Source organism: Ascidiella aspersa, chromosome 5 (genome assembly GCF_963924565.1).
Source record: "Ascidiella aspersa chromosome 5, kaAscAspe10.2, whole genome shotgun sequence".
In the NCBI taxonomy this organism is placed as follows: Eukaryota; Metazoa; Chordata; class Ascidiacea; order Phlebobranchia; family Ascidiidae; genus Ascidiella; species Ascidiella aspersa.
Window position 1 is genome coordinate 33,039,853 of NC_139451.1, and position 21,189 is coordinate 33,061,041.

The 21,189-nt window shown below is 34.0% G+C and overlaps 2 protein-coding genes across 2 annotated transcripts; both read left to right on the forward strand.

Moving 5' to 3' along the window:
* The first annotated feature begins 628 nt into the window (after positions 1-628).
* On the forward strand, positions 629-12,298 carry LOC146146433 (lysosomal dipeptide transporter MFSD1-like). Its single transcript, XM_083390782.1, has 13 exons — positions 629-978; positions 2,659-2,755; positions 3,536-3,663; positions 4,738-4,898; positions 5,692-5,785; positions 6,158-6,368; positions 6,946-7,002; positions 8,125-8,281; positions 9,109-9,206; positions 9,773-9,885; positions 10,512-10,626; positions 10,889-10,981; positions 11,502-12,298. The coding sequence occupies exons 1-13, from the start codon at positions 825-827 to the stop codon at positions 11,584-11,586; spliced, it is 1,563 nt and encodes a 520-aa protein (XP_083246908.1). The 5' UTR covers positions 629-824; the 3' UTR covers positions 11,587-12,298.
* Positions 12,299-13,358: 1,060 nt separating this feature from the next.
* Positions 13,359-21,080, forward strand: LOC146146434 (uncharacterized). The gene is made up of 11 exons (XM_083390781.1): positions 13,359-13,576; positions 13,709-13,775; positions 14,701-14,861; positions 15,384-15,565; positions 16,027-16,117; positions 17,246-17,411; positions 17,661-17,801; positions 18,433-18,557; positions 19,146-19,377; positions 19,584-19,686; positions 20,444-21,080. Exons 1-11 carry the CDS (start codon positions 13,391-13,393, stop codon positions 20,787-20,789), a joined length of 1,800 nt encoding a protein of 599 aa, XP_083246907.1. The 5' UTR covers positions 13,359-13,390; the 3' UTR covers positions 20,790-21,080.
* The last annotated feature ends 109 nt before the right edge of the window (positions 21,081-21,189 follow it).

The window sequence follows — 21,189 nt, forward strand, 5'->3', positions numbered from 1 at the left end:
GCTTTGTTTTCAGAATGACAGCGAGTGTTTGGTAAAAGGCGTGAAAAAGTGACAAATCATAAAAGCTATTTTTTTTGCTAGCAAAATTGTCGACTTGCGAATCTTTCACTTGGCTGCTGTCCCCCCAATCAGTTACGGGCTTAATGTTATTTTTACTTGTCAACCATTTGCAGGTCTGATTCAATTTAGTAATTTTATTTGTTTCTACAAAAAAAATCGTCATTATAGCTTAGTTTGCACATTACGACATATCTTGACATTGTATTATATTTTCTTGCAGCAGCATTAAATTTAGAGGGAAAAATAACTTGGGCATAAAGATTTATTAGATCGATAGATATGTTTATTTATGCTTGGGAAGCAAATTATTAAAAAAACAATAAACTCAGCAAAAACGGTACTTCCCCAAAATTAAGTTGACAAATGTTCACGTCAGGTAAGCAGTAAACTATTTTTTTTATATTTGAAGTCCGAAAAGGCTGTACTAAAATTGAATTGCCAAAACTAACTAAAATAAAATAAAATAAAAGTTAAATAAATAAATGTTTTATATTAAACAAATTAACCAGGAGATTGACACTACTTGTAACACATGCCGCAAGATCTTGACGTTTTTCTTGCAAAGGATCGAATAACAAAAAGACAAAAACAACTTTTCCAAAATCCAAAAAACACTTGAAAGAAATCAAATAGTGTTTTTTATAGCAACGAGATTAAGAAGCAAATTTCTCTGCAAACCAGGTGGATCGATCATTGTTTTAAGCTACGAGTTATACCTGCATTTAAATAAAAAAAGTGGTTTGTAAAAGTTGATTTTGCCAACTATGGCAGAAGAGAAGACTCCCCTTTTGGCGGACCCCCTACCAGAAGTAAAAATCGGGGGTTCTGGGGGTGCAACTTGCTGGGAGAAGTGCAAGGACCCAAGATGTCTGCATCACAGAATCATTGTCCTTGTGTTTATGTGCTTTCTCAGCTTTGGTGAGTTGACTTTGCCTGCAATTATTTTTGGCGCTCTTTCACTATTGTACGTGAAAAGTTGTGCAAAAAAAAAAAATAATAATACCGCATACCACAACGCATATTGTTTGGGTTAGGGTGCGGGTTAGCGTTTGGGTGAGGGTGGGTCAAGTAATATTATGTTTATTATTAATAATAACTTGACCCACCCTCAACCAAACGCTAACCTGCACCCTAACCCAAACAATATGTGTTGTGGTATGCGGCATTTGAAGAAACTTTTTTTTTAATAATTTTTACGTACAATAGTGAAAGAGCGCTTTATTTTTTTGGGCGTTTGCCTATAATCCTATTACTTTTTTACAGCGAAAACAAGTTGTCAAAGATAAAAATGCAAGTTAAAAATAAATATGGGAGAATAAATCCAATATTAATACTTAACTTATCCCAGATTGGAAACTTTGGATTTTGTGCGGGGGAGACGATTTTTCAGGTTAAAATTGCGCGGCTGTAATTACTTTCCTGTCGAAATTAGCGCAGCTGTAATAACGTTATTTGTAAAATTCTCACGGCTAAAAATGGAGTAATATACTAAAAACCGTTAGCGCGACGTAAGTTTTGCCCTTTTGTGCGATTTTTCGTGGCTGGCCGCATTTTACGTTGATTTTACATAAAATGCGCGGCTATGACCGCGGCTGAGCGGAAAACTGCGCGGGGGATTTATACTTACTTTCCAACCTGGAACCTATCCAAACACTTACTTGACACCCTAACAACACAAATAATGAATATAAACCCACTGACAAAAATGTTGTAGAATTCTGGACCAGTTTCACTTTTTTGCGAAAAACAAAAATATATGTGAAATATAGACTAAACCTAAAAACGTTTGAGACAAACAAAGGCCTCACTTCATTTAAAGAACTAAATTTTATTCTATAACTTTATACCTGTCTTATTCGAGGAGCTTCTGGTGATGATTTCGGTTACACAATATTAAGATTTGCAAAACAGTATAATTGTTGTGCAACAGATTAAAACCTTAGATGTTGCATGTTTTTACCTCGCTATGATATAGTAATTTAAAATCATTTATAACAAAAAATTGTTAGCTCTACCCAATTTTTTTGTATTTTCTGTCTTAAGTTTGTGTGGTCAACTTAATTTCATCATAATTTTCATGAAATGGGCGTCTGCAGCTGAGAGTGCAAATGCAGAGGGTATTTAATTAGACCAAATTTGTGTTTACTCTCTGTTTCGACATTCGCATCCAGGGGTGCGGATTTGGGTAAAAAAATTGAATATAACTCTACCAATCTAAAGCCTGTATTGCACCAAACCATCTAACTAAAATGGATCGGACACTGTATACCGCAATCTACTCAAAGCATTGTCATATAGAACGTCCACACACAATTATTCCACCATATGTGCTTTTCCACCTTTAACAGTTTAGTTTGCGACATATAATTTTGAGTTTGGTGGGGACTTTGACTTTGGTAGAAAGTAATACTTGAGTTCTGAGGTCGACTTAGCGAAATAAAGTTTTGTTCAGTCCAATAAATGATGCCACAGCTTTGATTGTGACTTTAATGTTGTGTTTGCTTTCACATTTGTTATTAGCTTAGCATTAACTTGCATGTTTTAAATTGTGCCAGCCACTGAGTTACCATTTAATATGTAAGATTTTGTTTTTTTCAGGAAGTTACTTCTGCTACGACAACCCTGCCGCGCTCCACAGCCAGATGAAAGATGACCTTAAGATAAATGAAGCCACTTTTATGCAACTCTACGCCTGGTTAGAAACTTAATCGTATTGTACTTCACTTTTTAAAGACACTTGTGCCTGTCACAGTTGTCATGTACTTATGTGAACATTTCAATTTCTTTCATCCAAAATTTAAAGGAACGACACCATCTGTTTGAAGCATATGTTGTTTGGCAAATTATGCAAGATTTACTCACGGCTAGACACTTGGCATTGCCAAATTTGTAATTTAGATGAAAAAGTGAAAAATGCCAAAGAAATATGGTTAAAAGAATTTAATTATAGTATTAATTTTGTAAGGGAAAGAGTCAACATCTTTGGCCAAGCTGATTAGCTTATTTGATAACTATAATACCTGTTGTTTTTTTCTTATTAAAACAATTGGCTTGACAATCTTAGGAAAATTCTTTTTTTGACTCACAAAGTTGCCTTAAAAATCTAATATTATCGAATTTTCTAGATCTATATTGCACAAGGTAATATCTGCTCTGTCAAAAAAAAAGTATTGAATGAATGTCCCGTTATTAAAAATTAAAACAATTTAATGAGATAACTTTTCTGTGATTTCTGCAAAGAATAAAATCAATTCGTTCAACTATTGGAAATTAAGAAGAAAGATTGAAGCTTGAGAAAAGCACTAAATTGTGTAAAAATCACATAAACAAATGTTTGTTTTCATTTGAACCATCGTCAATGTGTCTTAACAGATTCTAATATGTTTACTATTTTATTTTGAAACTAGATGGCATCTCTGTACTTTGTTCCTATGTACAAGATGTTGCAGATTTTCACCTAACAAATGTGTCGCAGGTATTCGTGGCCAAATGTTATTCTGTGCTTTTTTGGCGGATTTCTTTTGGACAGAGTTCTTGGTGTGAGGTTGGGAAGCATAATATTCAGCTCATTTGTGCTCGTCGGACAGATTGTTGTTGCAATAGGTGAAATATTTCTTGCTACCTAAAAAATAATCATTTTTCATCTTTTTGGAATGGTGTGTTATTTGTATTTCGGCCATGACAAAAATTTTTTAACAAAAAGTAAAAATGTCTGAATGATGGTTTTATCTAGATTATTCTTATGTCATAAACAAGGTTTAATTATACAGAATAGCTAAAACAAAACTGTTATATTGTGATAGCAACCATATTTATGCCTTTTTACTTTAAATGTTAAGTAGATAATTTCCATTCTTATTTTAACATAAAAAAGACAAATTTACCTTTAAAAGTAAAAAAACAATACATTAGATCGCGAACCATGGCTTGAAATCCTGTGTTTTAAATGAGTATCAATACACTTGCAGGGCTTGGGATATTAACTTTCACCCATATTATTATAAATCTCAGTTAGAGTTGCTCATTCTTAACTAGGGTGCTGTTAATGCAATTTGAAGTTGTAGGCATTCTAGTGATGCTATGCGATCAAGCAGACCTAATTTTACTGCTAAGTAAGTTGCTCTGCTCGGCAAACAAAGTTATGTATCAGCAATAGTTAGGAATGTTTTTGTGTGAGGCCTCTATCTTACGGATACATGGGTAATAGTCTTATATAAGGCAGAAAAGAGGGCCAATCCATATGAAATAAGGCAAATGTAAAATGTTATATTTATGGAAAATTAAATTTGGTTTGTAACTACTAGTCTTCCTACTAATATTTTCCATTAAACTATTCTTTCAAATATCCTTCACATAAACACCCAATTTTCCACTTAAAAAATTGAAACTTCCCCTGGTTAAAAAAATGATTTTGTTCTTTTATTTTACACTAAACATCAGGGTATCTTTAATGATAAAGAGGTGACTAAACCAAAACATGGGATACATTCCCCTTTTCAAACGTTTTGGTAGCCGATTTGTTTAATTTTAAATTTGGAAATCAGGAAATGATCAATTGTATTAAAGTCTACTTCATAAGGTCAAACCAGGTGCAACCCTTTGTTAATATTTTATCAGTCTTTTTATTAAAATTGTAATAAAACCATCCAGTTTTCTGACAAAGTGATTTTTTTGTAGGAGCCTCGTTTAAGCTGATGTGGCTGATGGATGTTGGACGTTTTATCTTCGGGATTGGAGGTGAGTCGCTGGCGGTGGCTCAAAACACCTACGCTGTGTTGTGGTTCAAAGAAAAGGAGCTGAACCTGGTGTTTGGGCTTCAACTTAGCATGGCAAGAATCGTAAGTAGTTGTTCATGTATACTGAAAATACACCTGCTTTCTGAAAAAATAATTTAAAAGGTGGAACCGTTAAACAAAAAGCTGATTTGTGTAAGATCCACACCAGGAATCATTGCAGACTCACCGAATCTGTCGTTTAATGATGCAAGCAAAGCAGGCTAGAAAAGCAACTAACCTGTAGTGAAGTTAATTCTAACATTCAATAAAAGAGACACAAACATATGTGTTCAACGTTCCGCAAGCTGCTAAACGTAACAAGCACTGGCATATGGTTGTGTATCGACTCGTTCCTTTCTGCTCAGTTGGTAGAGCGACGGTCCTGGCTTGACCGGAGGTCATGAGTTCGAACCTCACTGCAGGCTAGTTGTTTTTCTAGTCTGTTCTGCTTGCATCAAAGATCAACAGATTCGGTGAGTCTGCAATGGCTTGCGGTGTACTAATGATACGTAAGCCATAATCGTTGGTCAAAAAGCAGCTTCGAAGGGCTAGATCTCAGTTATTAACACACATATGTGTGAATGTTTCATTGAATAAATGATATAGTACTGTGCATCCCCTTCAATTGAATTGCTTGTACTAACAGTACATTCTCGACTCGCTCCTCTCTGAGCCTGCATAGCTCAGTTGGTAAAGCGACGGTCCCGGCTTGACCGAGGTCGTGAGTTCGAACCTCACTGCGGGCCAGTTGTTTTTCTAGCCTGCCCTGCTTGCATCATTGAACAACAGAGTCACATAAGTGCTTTTCAGAGAATATTAATTCACCACAAACTGTCACAGTTAATAATATTTTCAGGGGAGCACAGTCAACATGAACTTGATGGGGCCGGTCTACAACTGGGTGGAGGGATGGGGCACAGACAAAACCCTTGGAATATCACTTTTCCTTGGTTTGTAAAACTTATATTTTGAATCCATTGAACACATCCAACTTATTTATTTTAAACTTTATATTGTATGCAGTACTTTGTTATTACGAGTTATACACTACAGGTTTAGGATTGTTATAGCTGTCTGTTCTGTAAATATAATATTTTTTGTTTTTTCAATTATAAAAAATTTAATTAGTTGTATCATAACATATTATTCAATTGCGTTGTTATATTATTGGCAGATTTTTTTATATATATAATAATGTGGTTGTTTTTAAAATATGATTTTACTTAAAAGAATAAAGAAGCTCTGTTAAAATGGACAATAAACAGACATATTTATTTATTTTTCTGTCTGACCAAAACATAATAAAAACATTTACTTTTCAGCTGCAGTAACATGCATTTTCTCGCTGGGCTGCGCTCTCATTCTGGCCTACTTCGATAAACGAGCTGAAAAAATATTGGAACGGGACAAAGATAAGACGGACGAGGTTGTAAAGTTCACCGACGTCAAGGATTTTCCCCTGCAACTCTGGTTAATCTTCATTATTTGTGTCGGATATTATGTGGCTGTATTTCCATTTATCGGTCTTGGCAAGTAAGTCTATCTATTTACCTTGTTTGACTCCCTGCCTCTATTTACGTTTTTTCAGTCTGTAGTTTCTACCGACAATTATTGCATTATTTTTATGGCAGTGAGTCTAATTTGTCACCATTGTTTATATGGATGTTCGCTTAGAGATGTAGATTGTTAAAAAGATCTTAAAACTGGGCATAGTCGACCAAAAAATAAGCCAACTTTTTAAAGAATAATATGGCTCTGTAAAGCATTAAAATGTTTCTGTGCCAGTTGGTTCTAAACTAGTGAATCCCAAAACGTTTCAAATCAATGCTATATTGGGAACTTTATTAAAAACTAAACATTACAATAACATATTTAAGTTATGAAATGTATTGCTTGCTTTTGAACAAAAATATTTAATACCAACGCATGTAGGCCTTAATACACTTTTTTTTAGTTTTAAAGGCTTTAATAACTGATGTGAACTGGAAATATATGATCATACTAAAAATGTTTCAAAATTTTAAATAAAAATTGATAGGTAATTATGTAGAATTCTCCACTTTGAAATCATTTAACCATTTTTCTATGTATTATTGAATTCATTTTCCAGAGTGTTTTTCATGGAAAAGTTTGGCTTCTCTCCATCAAGTGCAAGTGCTGTCAACAGGTGAAACATTGTTTTGAATGTCCAACTCCTAAAATATAGAAACAGACTGAAAATGTAAATGTTTCACTTATGCAAAAAGTTCAACCAAATTTTCACTGGTTTTAAATTGTTAGCATTATTTTTTATCTGACTCGTATTTCAATTTTTTGGACACATACGGTTACATACTCACTTCAGGCAATAAGCTGCCTTTTCAAACACTTTACTGAAATTTTCAATGACTGCTTATTAAGAGCAGCATTTAAAGCAATGCAGTTGATTAAATAGAAAGAATTTATTTGTATTGCTGAGTAGGAAATTTAGGTTGCTTATGTGAAATGCTTGGTCATCAGTCATCATGGTTGCAGGATTTATTAGCTTGTCAAACTTGCATGCAAATGCAATGTGATTAAGCCATTAGAGAAGTGATTCCCAAACTGTGTGCCTCGAGAGACTGTCAAGTGTGCCATGAAACTTTTTGTAATTTTTTAAAGTAAGTTATTTGTATTACCAATAGAAATACAGGGAGGCATTTTATATATAAATATGCACCATCCATTACAAATTAATCATATTGAGACATTTACATATAGTGTGGTGTGTTAAGGGCGATTGTAAAATGACTCGATTGTTGTTCTGTTAAAAGTATGCCGCGAAATATTGTGTTTTTTTAGTGTGCCGCGAGCTAAAAAAGTTTGGGAACCACTGCATTAGAGCAACAGATCTTGAATCTGTTGCACCCTTTCTACACTTAATTACTATTGTATCTTGCAATTTTCAGTACTAAAGAAAGCAAAACAGTAATATCATAATTCATAGTCATATTTTATGTATGTCTGCATAATTTCGAAATTAAACTAAAAACAAAAGTTTGGCCACACTGAAGGATCTTTTAACACACACTGGTGTAATGTGATAAGCGCTTTGATTTAGTACATTATTGTTCAATTTACCTATTTTTTTTTCTTTTACAGATTAAAATGTGAACTTAATGTGTGGTGTTTATCACATTATATAACTATTTAAAAAGCATTTTAGAAGTTTTGTTCAAGTATTTTTGTTATAGTAAGTCCTTCCATCCAAATCCAATGTTAAATGAACTGTAGTCTCAAAATAACTCTTAATGTCGTTTGTTTACGGCAGTATTGTGTTCATCCTGTCGGCCCCCTGCTCCCCTCTGTTCGGGTTTGCCGTCGACCGCCTCGGATTCAATGTTTTCTGGGTTCTGGCGGCGGTTTTATCGACACTCGTCAGCCACGGAGTTCTCGCTTTTACCTTCCTGAATCCATGGTTTGCGATGGTGGGTTCTCAAAGAAATGTTAATAATAATTATCTTCAGGTTATTTTCAATGTCAAAGAGCCTTATAATGATTATATACTTTATAAAAATTGTATAAGAATATATATTTTTTATGCCGGCTGCAAATAAATTAAATTTAGGCAATGACTCACAAGGGTTTCCTCTAATGATAGTGGTCACCAAAACATCATATAAATTATTAGTCTTAACTATTTTCAACCTTTTATCAAAAATCACCCATTTTAGAGGTTTCTTTAACTTTATTTTAAAGATTGAATAGTCATCCTTTTATTTTCAAAAGAGAAACTGTTTTGTGTAACTTAAAATTTAGAAAATAACATATTTGTACATAACAAATATGTATGCCAAGATTTTGCTGTTTCTTAGTTAACAGATCTTAATAAGAGTAATAAATTGCAAATTTTATTATCTGAGTTTGCAGCAAGTTAAAAAAGTTTGAGAAGCACTGCTATGCACAAAGATAAACCGCTTTTGGGAATGCTACTTTAAATTAATAGTCATGCTATGATTTTGCAAAGTATATTAGGTTCATTTGAACAAGTGAAACGCACATCTACATAATGTGATTCCATGATCAAGCCTATGCAGTCGGGTTGGCCAATGATTACAGCACCCATATATAGTACACAAGTACAAGATGCATTTACAAAATCTCACTGAAATCAGTCAGTCTTATCAGGATTTTAAGACAAGGGTTGTAATGTTCATTTGAAGTTAACTTATTGTAAATCTCTACCTGGTTAACTTAATGTATTCAGTTAATCATGTTACATTTGCAGATGTTCACTTTTACTTTTTACTTTTAGTGTTTGATGGGTGTTTCTTACTCTATGCTGGCTTGTGCTTTGTGGCCGATGGTTTCCTTTCTCGTGCCAGAACACCAACTTGCCACAGCATATGGATTGTGAGTTATAACCCCTCCTGTTTAACATAGCTTCTTAATATAGCAGCAGCAGTAGTGTATGTATTTGTGAAAGCTGCCTGCATTTGCAAAACTTATTTTGTCTGTTGGATTTGAGGTCACAAAACTTAAACACTGGCACTTTTTGTCCTTGCCGTAATTATAAAAAATAATACAGGCACTTAGACGTTTTTTGTATTTCTAATGGGGCATGAGTTTTAACCAGCAATATTTTGTATCTTGTTATAGACTTGGCAATAACTATTTTTGTCTATTAAGTTTGAGGTCACTTTATGTCCTTTAAAGTTTAAAATGCTCAACTTTTAAGTTCAAACTTGCGTTGTTGTATTTGTCGTGAACATGGGTTTGCATCAACAGTATTGTGTATGTAGTTAAAACAAACTAATCTTTAAAGTTTTAAACACTTTTAAACTGCTTGCAATTTTTACTGAAATATTTGCCTTTTTAAAGGTCAGACCAAGCTCAAAAGGATGGGTGTTATGACTATAACATTGCTTGTATTTAAGTGCCAAGCTCTGTGGAATAAATTAACAATTCTTGTGTTTTAGCATGCAGTCAATACAGAACCTCGGACTGGCGGTTATTTCTCAAGTTTCAGGATCAATTCTTGATGCAAACGGATATTTTATCCTCGAGATATTTTTCAGTGCATGTGTTAGTGGTGAGTAAGCTCCTAAAATACCCACTTTAGTGATTTAGTGTCTTAAAGATTTAAGTAAAACTTTACAAATGATGTAAAAATAGTTGATAGATATTGATAAACGCAATGGTACATAAATGTAGATTTTGTACCGGTTAGCAATGCAAAACAATGGCCCAATTTTGCTGACTTTTCTGCATTTTATTTAGAAAGCGCTAGTTGGTGATTAAATCTTAAGAAAATCAAACCTTTAAAATATTTAAAAATTTAGGTTTTTGGTTTGGATAAAAATCCACTGTCAACTTAAGTTTTTAAATATTTAATGATAAAAAATCACAATAAAAGGAGATCTACTTCTTGGCTAAAGGTACTGGCACACCATTCTAATTTAACTGCAATTTTATTTCTGTTTTTGTGTGGATAAATATTTGTATGATATGTGTGTATTTACCTCTTAACTAACCTTCCTTGTTTTTCAATTGAATTTAGATTTTAAAAATTAGACTAAAATTGGATTATTTCAGTTTTTCCAAATTTGATTTGAAATATTAGTGTTTGTTTGCTTTTTTAACTGTGTCTTATGGTTGAAATAATAAATAAGTGTGACATGTGATTTTACATCTAACAAACCTTTTTTATTTGTTAAGCTGCCCTGATTGCCTCCCTAATCCTCTACTTGGTTGACCTTGCAAGGGGAAGTGGTCTCAACCTTTCTACAAAAGTTCGCGATGAAATTGAGAAAGAAAATGAAAGAAAAAAGGCGTATGTGTATATTTATATTGATTTATAATATTAAATGCAACTTAATCAAAGTTTTTTGATCGTATAACATTTTTTAAAATTTTATACACATATTTTTTTTAGAAGGATATCATTGTGATTTTTCTACAATTTTTATTACTTAATGTTTTGTCCTTGGAAATCATAGTGGTAAGCATAGTACGATTAAAATTGTAAGATTAGAGGTGTAAAACGGTGATGAATTAGGTTGCGTTTTGCTCAAATTATTTCTGTGCATTTTTAGTGAACAACCGGACGCCAGTGATTACTTCGGGCCCAACCCTGAATTGTTGGAGCCGATGAGTGCATTTGGAATCAGGAACAGATACTACTCGAGGTTTGTTGCTTAAAATTTTAAACAGACTTATGTCGATGTCTATTGTAATTTTAAAGATGAACTGGCAATGTCACATGATTGACTTATTTTTATAAAAAGTTTCACAATCCAAACCGATTTTACTATGCTCATTACCACGGATAGATTTGAATAACTATGAATTGTAAGTAAGTTTTAAATAAAAACAATTTACTTGTTGGATAAAATTTAACCAAGCTCATATTTCCATTAAATCTCTTATTCTTATTTTTAACTATATTTGCTATTTTAAAGGTACTTTTGCTTTTTTATTTTTCAATTTTTTTACGATTTTGTATAATTCTTTAGCTTTCTTTGTCATTTTATATTTTTGAAAGAGTTGTATTTTAACATAAGAACCAAAAGTTTAATGTATTACAACTTTATAATTTTGTCAGCTTACTTGTAATTTAGGTTAATTTATTTTTAATGTTCATAACATGATAAACGTTTATATTTCAAACTTTTTCTAAATATTTTTTCCAACGTCGATTATTTGAAGGATCGGAGCCCAGATTCCTGAACATCTGCTCGCCCACACAAGTTTGAAGAAAGGGCGAGCTAGCAGCTCTGTGTCCAATGCCTGAAGATTCCTTCATCCCATTTCCATTACTGTGCATTCATCGTTCATATACCGCATTTTAGTATTTTTACTGATACACAGTTTTCCTTTTTTGTTGTTTTCTTTAGGAACACGAAATCGAATATTTCTTTCCTTTAAAGATGAAAATAATGCGTTCTTTTAAACTGTTTTATTGTGTTTTTTTTGTAAATTTTTTAGATCTTTTAAATCCAATAGTTCTTGTAATATTTCGATAGCAAAGCGTTTGAACAGCATCCAACCATTTCCTTCACAATCTTAAATATGTCGATTGAGTGTTTTACTACCAAGCGTTCGAACAAAACCAACTATTTCCTTCACAATCCTAGTGATGAGGCTACAACTTCAAAATACCTTTGAGAAAGTTGTCTTTGTAAATCACGAGTAACGCAATGTTGAGTGCGATGCAATCCAGGTACGCCGAGCTTTGTTGCGTCTACAACGAGTTACGTGCCGCTTTGAAAAACCTCACAACGTTTTATTGCAATATCTTTTTTTAAGGTCAATTTTTGATATTTTTTTTACAAGTGTCAGATAAAAAAATAAAATTTTATTCTATCCGATGAATAATAGATACGATTTATTTAGTGAATTAATGAGTTATTTTGATCAAAAATCATTCGTCTAAACATTGATAAGTGTCATTGTGATTTATTGTTAATTTATCGTTCTTTTCTTCGCGTTTTTTTCTTTATTATCCATGACTTGCCTTTTATGCGTGTGGTATGTACTAATTCTTTCATTTCAATACAAGATTTTAAATATTTCAAATAGTTCGATTGTCTTGTTCAAATCAACTATTTTATTGCTAAGATTAGTTGTTCGTAATATGCAAAAAACAAAAGATTTTTTAAAAGGTGTCTCAGAAATAGAATGCCTAGTTAGCATGGGTAATGGATGACTGACAGTTAACGTTATACTGTGTGAAAAATGTTTTGAGTGAAAAAGATTAAAAATGTGAACGGAAGTGAAAATACCTGTTTTAGTGTGTATCAAGCCAATGATAAACTTGCACCGCTCAGATTAGTGGTTATAAATCATTTGGCTACATTGAAATATTAAAAAAATCATTTTTTAAAAGAATGAGGACTTTTAAAAACTTATATAAAAGTTAAAATTGTTGTAATTTTTTTATTTTCTCCTTCCCACTTTTACGCGATTTAAATAAACCAAGGGTTTGAAATTAGCATCAAAAACAAAGAAAAAAAAAAACACGATTGTTGGTTATAAAATGGCGTCCAATTTTGCTTTGACTATTGTCCTTATGGTAGGGCGGTAAACAAACAAGATTACATCGCGGGTACTTTTAAATAAGAAAGTTTTTAACGGATGAAAATACAAACAATGTAAACAAGGATATTTTACCGACACTAACTTATTTCTCTATATTTTTTTTACTTTAATCGGATTTCATCTGTAGGTTTCACATATAATGCTTATCAGTTTCATTTTGAAAAAAACAAGGTATGTCCCTAAAAGAAAGGGCGCATTTGCGTTCGGGTGTTAATATTGCTAACATAACGTTAACTTTTAAGGTGAATAATTAGCGTTTGGGTGGGTCAAGTATTATAATTACATTCATTCTTCCATATTTATTTCTTCCTTGCAATTTCATTTTTAATAACTCGTTTTGTTACTGTAAAAAAAAAATTGGTAAAATTCTAGACCAGCGGCTAACCTTCGAATATTCCTACAACATGGTGTAAACACTAATGCTTTATTTATTACTGTTTCTCTTATTCTGTAGTAAAACAAGAAAATCTGGTAAGCAAATAGTGTTTTCCTGACATATGGCATCAGGAGATATATTTTGGAGTGAAGGAATTCAAGGTGAAGATGGTGTTTCTTTTGTGCCAGGAATATCGGATGTTAAACCTTTAAAGCAAATAAGAGTTATGAAATCTACTCATCAACCTCAGAAACAAAACAACAGGGAAAGGAAAAAAAGGGCAAAAGATAAAAATGCTGAATTCCAGGTACATTTTCAGTTGCATATTTGTTAATCCTATTGTTTAGCAATATATGTTACAGATTTGCTGGTTTCATAAAAATAAAGATACTTCATAGAAGTTTAGAATTATAATAAATGAAAAATTTATTTTTTGTAGATATCCAAAAGTAAACAGGAAAAAGCTGATGACGTGGTTGAATCGAAGCAGAAGCAAAGTCCAAAAAGTAAGTGGATATAAAATTAACTGTTGAACTGAATCAGCATATATTTTTTTTTTTTTGTTATAGTGTTTTTCAATTTTAGTAAATTTTAAATTACTGTTTACTGTTTAACAGTTAGTTTAAAAATAAACTTATTTAAATATTTATTGCTGCTAACTTATTTTGGTTTATAAAATCTAATGAATCAAATATCTTTACTGGTTAAGTTTTAGCTGGTATTGTGTGTTTGTTCGAAGCAGTAGTGATTATGGTGTGTAGTTTAGTATTTACGTATTCTGTTGTTGCGGAGGGGATGGTCATTTTGTCAAGTTGTAGTTTTATTGGAGTGTATAAAACATTGGTCGACAAACTTTTTTCGTGCCGGCCCAAAGCACTTATTTTAGAGTGCCCCCGTTTAATATTTTAAAACCTACAGGACCCAGGATTCGGTAACTAGGACACAAATCAGATTACAATCATGTACAATTTGGCAAAATGTTCACATTTATAGACAAACTGTATCACAACTAAGAATGCCTTGATTTACCCCAGAGCATGCAACAATAACCAAAGTTACGGTTCAAGGTTTATTTGCATCAAAACTAAAGAATAAAAAAAGCACGCTGGTTTACTGAACGAAATGGTATAAGCTTGGTCTTTTTATACTGCTAAGTTTTTAGTTTATATTGTTTGGGGTCACCATGTGAGAGAAAAGAACAAAGCGGTTATAATAGTGCTAAGGCAGATTGCAATAAGAATTCAACATTGCTCTGGGGGTCCAACATGAGGCATGCAACCCCAATCGGTACATTTATCTCGTCGGCAATAACTTATCCTTAGAACTATCGGCCCTCTATGAAAAAGTTTAATGACCTCTGGGTTAGACCAAGCTTAGTGGAAACATTCAACATATTATTTTACTGATTTAAGCATATCATGTCGTTTTCAGAGCAATCTCACTCGGCGCAGCAGAGAGCCTCACTGAAGGATCTTTGCCCGGAAGACAAACAACGAGTGGCAAACCTCGTGAGGGAATTGTCGAGGGCAAATGAAGCGCAGGAATCAAGCGAGCAAGAGTTGGGGAGGATCAAGCAGTCATTCGATAAACAGGTTTGGATTATATATGTTGTATTTCGCACTTCACAATCCTACATAAAAAATCTGTTGAGTATAAATGATAAAATCTAGTTTTATACATGGAATGAATGTAAAAGCCCATACAGAAGTAGGTAGCACTGACAACAAACTTCCAAACATAATGGTTGGAGGTTGTATTGTATTCATACTTTTAATAAATGTTGAAGTTTTCTTTTAAATAAAAGATTTTTTATTTATTTCTTACTGGTAGTTTCCTCTAAATTGTATTTGGGGGGAATAACCTCATGATAAAACAGAAGAAAAAAAAGGAAAGTTGAAAAAAATCGACTTTTTATTTTTTATAAATCTAACAATAATTTATTTAATCAATAATTGTGTACAGTTAGTCCATAGAGCACTAGTTGTTTTAGTGGCAAAATGTGCAAGCCTGCTGACTACAGTATCTTTGTTCTAAATCCTAGTTGCCAAATGTATTTAACCTGAAAACATCCCAAAGCATGTTCCTGCATAATCTGTAGTGAGAATGTGTTTCAGCTTTCGGCGATTTCGGCTGACAAAGCCCAAATGGAGGCTGACCGGCAACAACTGATGGCACAGTTCCAGGACTGCCAGAAACTTTTGGCTTTCTATCAAAGCCAGCTGATTGACCAACAGAAAGAAGTCACGCATGACATCACACGACTCTTATCAAAAGCTGCTCAGGCCGTTTCACCAAAGTAATGTTTCTTTTTACTATTTTAGAATTTGAACTACTTTTGCTGGTCATGTGGTTAGTAATAAAACATTGGTTGTAATAGATTTCAAAATATATATAAATAGCATGCTTTTTTCCTGTTCTAAAGCTATTTTTTCAGTTTACATACCCAAAAAATAAAGTAGTATAACTAGTATTCATGATATATATATTTGTTGTTCTTGTTTTTACTATTTCCTAAAAAAATCTTTTCTTATTCTTGTAGTTGTGTGTGTTGTATTTACTATGTTATAGTTATTAGACGAAATTGTAGGGGATACCATTTCTTTCCTTAGTTTCTTTATTGAAGGTGTATTGTCATACAAAATATCAAAGCAAACACAAATTGACATATAAACATTAATTATTAACTGCCACTAAATAATAATGTGCACATTGTAGCGTTTTATCCTGAATGCAAATCAACGTTTCTAATTTTTCTAGGTTGAAAAGTCCCAACAGATTTCTGTTAACAAGTGAAGGGGAAAACGAAACAGAAAGTGGATATAGCAGGGAGAGAAATTATAGAGATAAGGTAATATGGCGTACTGTAGTTTTTTAAGATTTCTATGGTAAAGTGAAGAAATGATTTATTTTTCTGTCTAAATGAAGACGTTTTTTTTTAAATAGTTTCTTATTCTTGAACATATAATTAGTGTTAAGTTATAATTGTATATAACCTGTATTAAGGAGTTTTTTTTTAAACCAAGGTGGTCACATTTATCCTATATTACATTGTGCCATTGGTACATCTGATAGTAGGGTACCAGGGTTGCATTTGTGCTCACCCTATAAGTCCTATGTCAAATTAAGTTTGACATTTATGCCATTGTAGATCATCTAAGGCAGCGGTCTTCAACCTTTTTATTACGCGACCCCAATTTAAATAAAATCAGGATTTACATTGCGACCCCAGTTTGTTTATAGATTACACCATTCCAGAGAAATGTGGCTACACATGTGCATCAACATGATTGCCTTTAAGAAATTTTGCTTTTTTTGCTTTTGCAATGTGATAAGAGGCAACAAACAAAGAAAAAACAGCAGTTTGATTGACTGCAGTAAATCATGAAGCCTTTTTGTGATTCACGAGATAGCTTAAACTCAGTTGGTTTAGTAAAAAAATACCCAGCTGGTTCATCAACGCCGCCTGAATGTTTTTTACTAAATAGGACCTTTCACTTTTTTTGAGAAAAGAGGACAAATCCTCCTAAAAAGGGACATATGGTTGGCCTATAAACAGAAAACAATACATAAATCGTAGCCTACTAAAACAGCAAAAATGTGTTAGGTTATGGCGACCCCACAACAAATTTAGAACATTTTAACTTTTAAAGTGAAAGGCAGCTGTATTCCTGCTTACTGTGAAAGAAATTAAGGCTGCCGAGCAGCCGGAAATAGGTTTTTGTATATCTTAATAATGCATATTTTACTTTATCTTGGTAAGTAAATCATTAATATGTAATTATTGCATCGGAAAATTATATAATTTTTTGGGGGGTATCAGAACTAAAAAAAAATTGTACTTCTTTTACTACAAGGAATATATTACGACATTTTACAGACCAGTTTGATGCAAGATTTGACTGCAGCCTAATGAGTGCTAATCTTTGAAACGTCAGGCCTTTGTAAATTTATTTTTTATTAACCTTCATGTTTTTAGGATGAAAGTTTAATAGCAACGCATCCTCGGAACCACAAAGTTCACCCCGCTTTCGATCCACAAGACGAAAATTCAGATGATTTTGGTTTACGACAGTTTGCCGATGATTTTATAAGAAATGTGTCGCACGTTGACGAGGTTGAACCACCAGCAATGCACTTCAAAGGTAAAGCGTGAAAAACAATTTTAACAAATGCTGTTTAATTTGGCCAATCACCAATCCGAGTGAAAGAATAATATCCTATTATATAACAAAACTAGTGGATAGTTTACAGCATGTGTACTATATTTAGCTTTGCTTTAACTTAAACAAAAAGGTTTAAATCACTTGATTAATATCAAGCAAAAGTCTAAATTAAACTTTCTAAATATCCCGCACTTCACTCAGGTTTTCAATTTTTTAATTACTTTGCAGAACCAACAAATCGATGGGATGCGAGTCCCTCGGACCGCTTCAACAAAAGTCCACGTCAGCCAGACACAAGACCCTCTGGTCGCATTGACACTGGTCAGTTTGGTCCCCATGACACAAGTCCTCACGGACGCCATGATACAGGTAATTTATGACGCATTTATACTGGTCATTTGGGTCCCCATGACACACAAGTCCTCATGGAAGGCATGACACAGGTCATTTAGGTCTCCATGACACAGGTCATTTTGACAGCAGTCCCTCTAGTCGTCTTAACACAAGTTTTCTGTTCTCCCAACGTTGGGCGACCTATACAAGTTGCTTTACGAGCGTTCAGTGTCGTTCATCGTGAAGAAGACGGCTTTAATAGGTCGCCGAAACGTCGGAAAGCAAATACGATTGCTTTTCAATAATATTATGCCTTTTTTCAATAATATTATGCCTGGTAGCAACACTTTATATCCATTTGTCGGGTAAAAAAGACACACATCCTGATAAACCCCATGACTGACACAGGTCATTAATGTATCCGTGATACAGGCAATTTATGTCTCCAGGACAAAGGTCGTTTATGTCTCCATAATACAGATCATTTATGTCAACATGACACAGGTTATTCATGATACAGGTCTGTTATGTATCCGTGAGACCGTGACACAGGCAATTTATGTCTGCATCATGACACAGGTCATTTATTCCATTGTGACACAGGTCATTTATGAGTATGACACAGGTCTTTTATATATATATATATATATATATATACATGACACAGGTCTTTTATGTCACCGTGACAAGCTGGTGATGCAGAAGCGTGCTTTAGAAGAGGAGCAATCTCGCCTCCAGCTTCTCCTCCAAGAGCAGGAGCAAGTTCTAAGGAGGAGGAAAAGTGAGATCCGGGTGAGTAGATAAATCATACTTTGGTTTTAAACCAGTTGTTGCCAGCACCGCACATCAAACACGTATAGATCGCAGCATCCTTACTAACACTCTCGCCAAGTACGGTCATAAGAAACCAAATTGAACATGCGGTCATTAATTGTGCGCAATGTCATTAATTGTGCGCAATATTCCTTGGTTTATTGCACTCCTAATGTCAACAAACAATTGTGTCAAGAGGCTTAATAATAAAGCCAAAATTACAATTACAAAGATTAAAAATTCCGTACTCTCATGCATTAAAAAAATGGTTAATTGAGCACCACTACTTTAAAATAAGCGATTCCAACCCTTTTTCAAATTTCAGTAAAAACTTATTAACGATCATTTCTCTGGTCATACGGAGACTTTGTTTGTATACGCAACAAAATACAGCTCAGGTTTAAACTAGAAACAATTATTAGATAGGACGGAAATTAGTTAACCACATTTTTAGCGAGTGTAATTTTTCCGACTTAAGAGTCCAAAATAGTTTTAAAGCAACCTCACGTTTGTTTAAATCGCAATTCATTGTCATCTAAGTTTAAATTTTATATTTCCCACGTATAGAGACGAAATGAGGAGTACAATGAGCGAGCTGCCAAGACAAGAGTGGAAAATCACACAAGGAGTCCGCGATATGACTCCACAACCTCATGCCCGCCTTACCACTCCACGGTTACAGCGCCTCAAAGTGCTAATGAGTTTGGAAGCTTTTCTGAAGCGCGATTGGACCATTCAAGCGATCATGTGACCGAGAGTCAACCAATCCCATCGGAGATACTATACGCATCGCAAGGTGGTGAGTTTCAGCGGTGCGCAACCTTTATATGCCGTGGAGCCCTTAAGTGCCATTTTAAAATGAATTCTCCCACCGGCTAACTGTTTTGCTTCGCGATACAGAACTGCCTTGTTTTGTTAAAGCTTTGCACCAACATCAAAACGCAATAATAATGTTTGACCTTCTTTATTTTCTCCGTGCTTTCCAACTAAGCTTGCTTGTTCCAGGTTTGACCCAAACTACGTTGGACGGAAGCAGCCAGAGAAGCGGTCACGTGACAAGTGAACTCACCCAGGGGTCACGACCCGCATCTCAGCGATCCAACAGCAGGTGAAATAAAACTTAACGGTATTTCACTCGTTTGCGAAAAATAAACTTCAGAAGCTGACTGTTTTTTTGATAGCAAGTCATATAAATTGTCTAAAGTATTTGCTGAAACATCTGACTCATAAAGTATAAAACTTTTATTATTATCTGGACTATATTTTTTGGTTTGTACGTGTAAACTTATCTTCAAGCAACCACCAATGGGAGAAGAATCTTGTTGCACACAAGTGCACAGAGTTATATAATTTAACAACAAGTAACTTATTATTATTAACATGAAGTATCCTTATTCAAATAGAATTCAATACAAAACAATGTTAATAAAACAGAAACAGAATCAGTAAGTTAAACATCACTTCCAAACACTTACAAGTAACTAACAAAATGAGCTCATACCGCGACAAGATAGTAACACCAACTGCCGTAAGAACAACTACAATGTCAAGGCACCATGTGCTCAGTAACCTTTGACCTCAAGTCATGGAATGATCACACAATTAAATAGGTCATAAAGTACTTACATGCGGTTTAGCAAGCTCACTGTTAATCTTAACAGTAAGTAATCCTCAATGTAAAACCATGTAAAAAACATTTTTTAAGCTAAAACATAAATATATATTCAAACTAAAGCGTTATCCGATCTAAACAACGATCTCTGTTAAGGTTTTCGATAATGTACGAATTTATTAAAAAAATACAAAATTAAAATATGCCAGTCTAAAAGCATACAACCATTAATCCCAAATTATTTTTTCCGCAGATGGACAACTTCAACATCTTACGCAACTCCAGTCAGCCAAATGCGAAATCGCCCCTCGTCACTGCTCGACTCTTCACGCGTAACGTCACAAGCTGATGACGTCAGCGAACAACGTCACCGCATGACGTCATCGTTATCGCGTCACGACTGCACGATGAACAACCTGAGCGACCTGAGCGCGCTGGTCGACACGGTCGAACGAGCAGCTGACGTGTCGCGTGACGTCATGGGTCTGTCCGTCAGCGGTGATGACGTCATGCGACGTTCTACGACGTTTGGTGACGTCACTCGAACTTTTGACGGAGAGGATTCGGAATTGCTGGAGGACATATTCTTTATAAAGTAGTAGGGCTTTGTAGCTAGCATAGGTTTTTTGAAGCCCGGTTAAAACACGTTTTATGCGTTGCAAGCATCTTGCATGAACGTTTCGCGACGTAAAAACTGGCTCTATACCAGGGGTCGCCAAACTTTTCTCTTAAGGGTCGGGTTACTGTTAGGTTTTACCATCGCGGGCCGAATATAACATTTGTGTCGAGCTTTAGGAAGAAATGTGAAATAATATGCAATAACGACTGTAGAGAACTTTAATAAATTGTCGTACGTTTAAATTTCATTAAAATTTAGTTTTGTACTGCGTCCGACAACATTTTTAGCTGTACTTTTTGTTGGAATTCTTTTTTTAGACTTGTCCCGGTAAGTTTTGGAAGACAGCAGAAAAAGCAATTACATTTGGTGTGGATCCAACG